The following is a 667-nucleotide window of genomic DNA, read 5'->3' on the forward strand; positions in this document are numbered from 1 at the left end:
AAGGCCTCCATCAAGCGGATTTCTATTTTCTCCGCGCTAACTTGGTCCCTCTCTTCCATCTCTAAAAATACATTTAAAGAAATTCCATTTATTTATTTCAGGAAAAGTGACAAGCCATACTCAATAAATAGGAACCCAAGAAGATACCAAAATGCTTCAGTGAATTCCACTGGCCGAAGTTTGGATAACGTCACACATCAGCTAAACAACCTTAGTTTGCATGGAAACCGCAGGTCAGTGGCAACTCCTAAAGGGTTAAGAAACAGAAATGTGAATACTTCTGGGGAACGCAGTGATCAAAATCAAGAATGTCAAATTTGTTTCCAGACATTAACATTTAAAAAGACACTGAAATGCAAGCATAGTTTTTGTCAACATTGTTTAGACACCTGGTTACACATCAAGAAATCTTGTCCTTTATGTCGTGCACCAGTATAATAAACTATACAAGAATTGGTCCTGAAATACTTGCATACTTCTATCTATAAGTTTGTGATTAATAAATATGTCAATATTTATCTCTTTCTACATGTTGTTGTTGAGTGCACATATGATCCAAGGTGACATCATAGGATATTTGAGAAGACCAACCACCATAAGTGATTAAGACTCTACTACTTTGAGCTTTTTATCTTCGAGTGAATAAGATATAGATGCTGAGGTGACT

At 36.0% G+C, this 667-nt stretch overlaps 1 protein-coding gene across 1 annotated transcript in view; it reads left to right on the forward strand.

Moving 5' to 3' along the window:
- The window catches only part of LOC106875006 (uncharacterized), a 41953-nt gene extending 41435 nt beyond the window's left edge, over nt 1–518 (forward strand). Inside the window, exon 4 of the mRNA XM_014922947.2 lies at nt 102–518. Within this exon, the coding sequence (XP_014778433.2) occupies nt 102–438 (337 nt within the window). The 3' untranslated portion in view covers nt 439–518. The remainder of the gene's footprint in view (nt 1–101) is intronic.
- Nucleotides 519–667: the final 149 nt, after the last annotated feature.

This window comes from Octopus bimaculoides, chromosome 14 (genome assembly GCF_001194135.2).
Source record: "Octopus bimaculoides isolate UCB-OBI-ISO-001 chromosome 14, ASM119413v2, whole genome shotgun sequence".
In the NCBI taxonomy this organism is placed as follows: domain Eukaryota; kingdom Metazoa; phylum Mollusca; class Cephalopoda; order Octopoda; family Octopodidae; genus Octopus; species Octopus bimaculoides.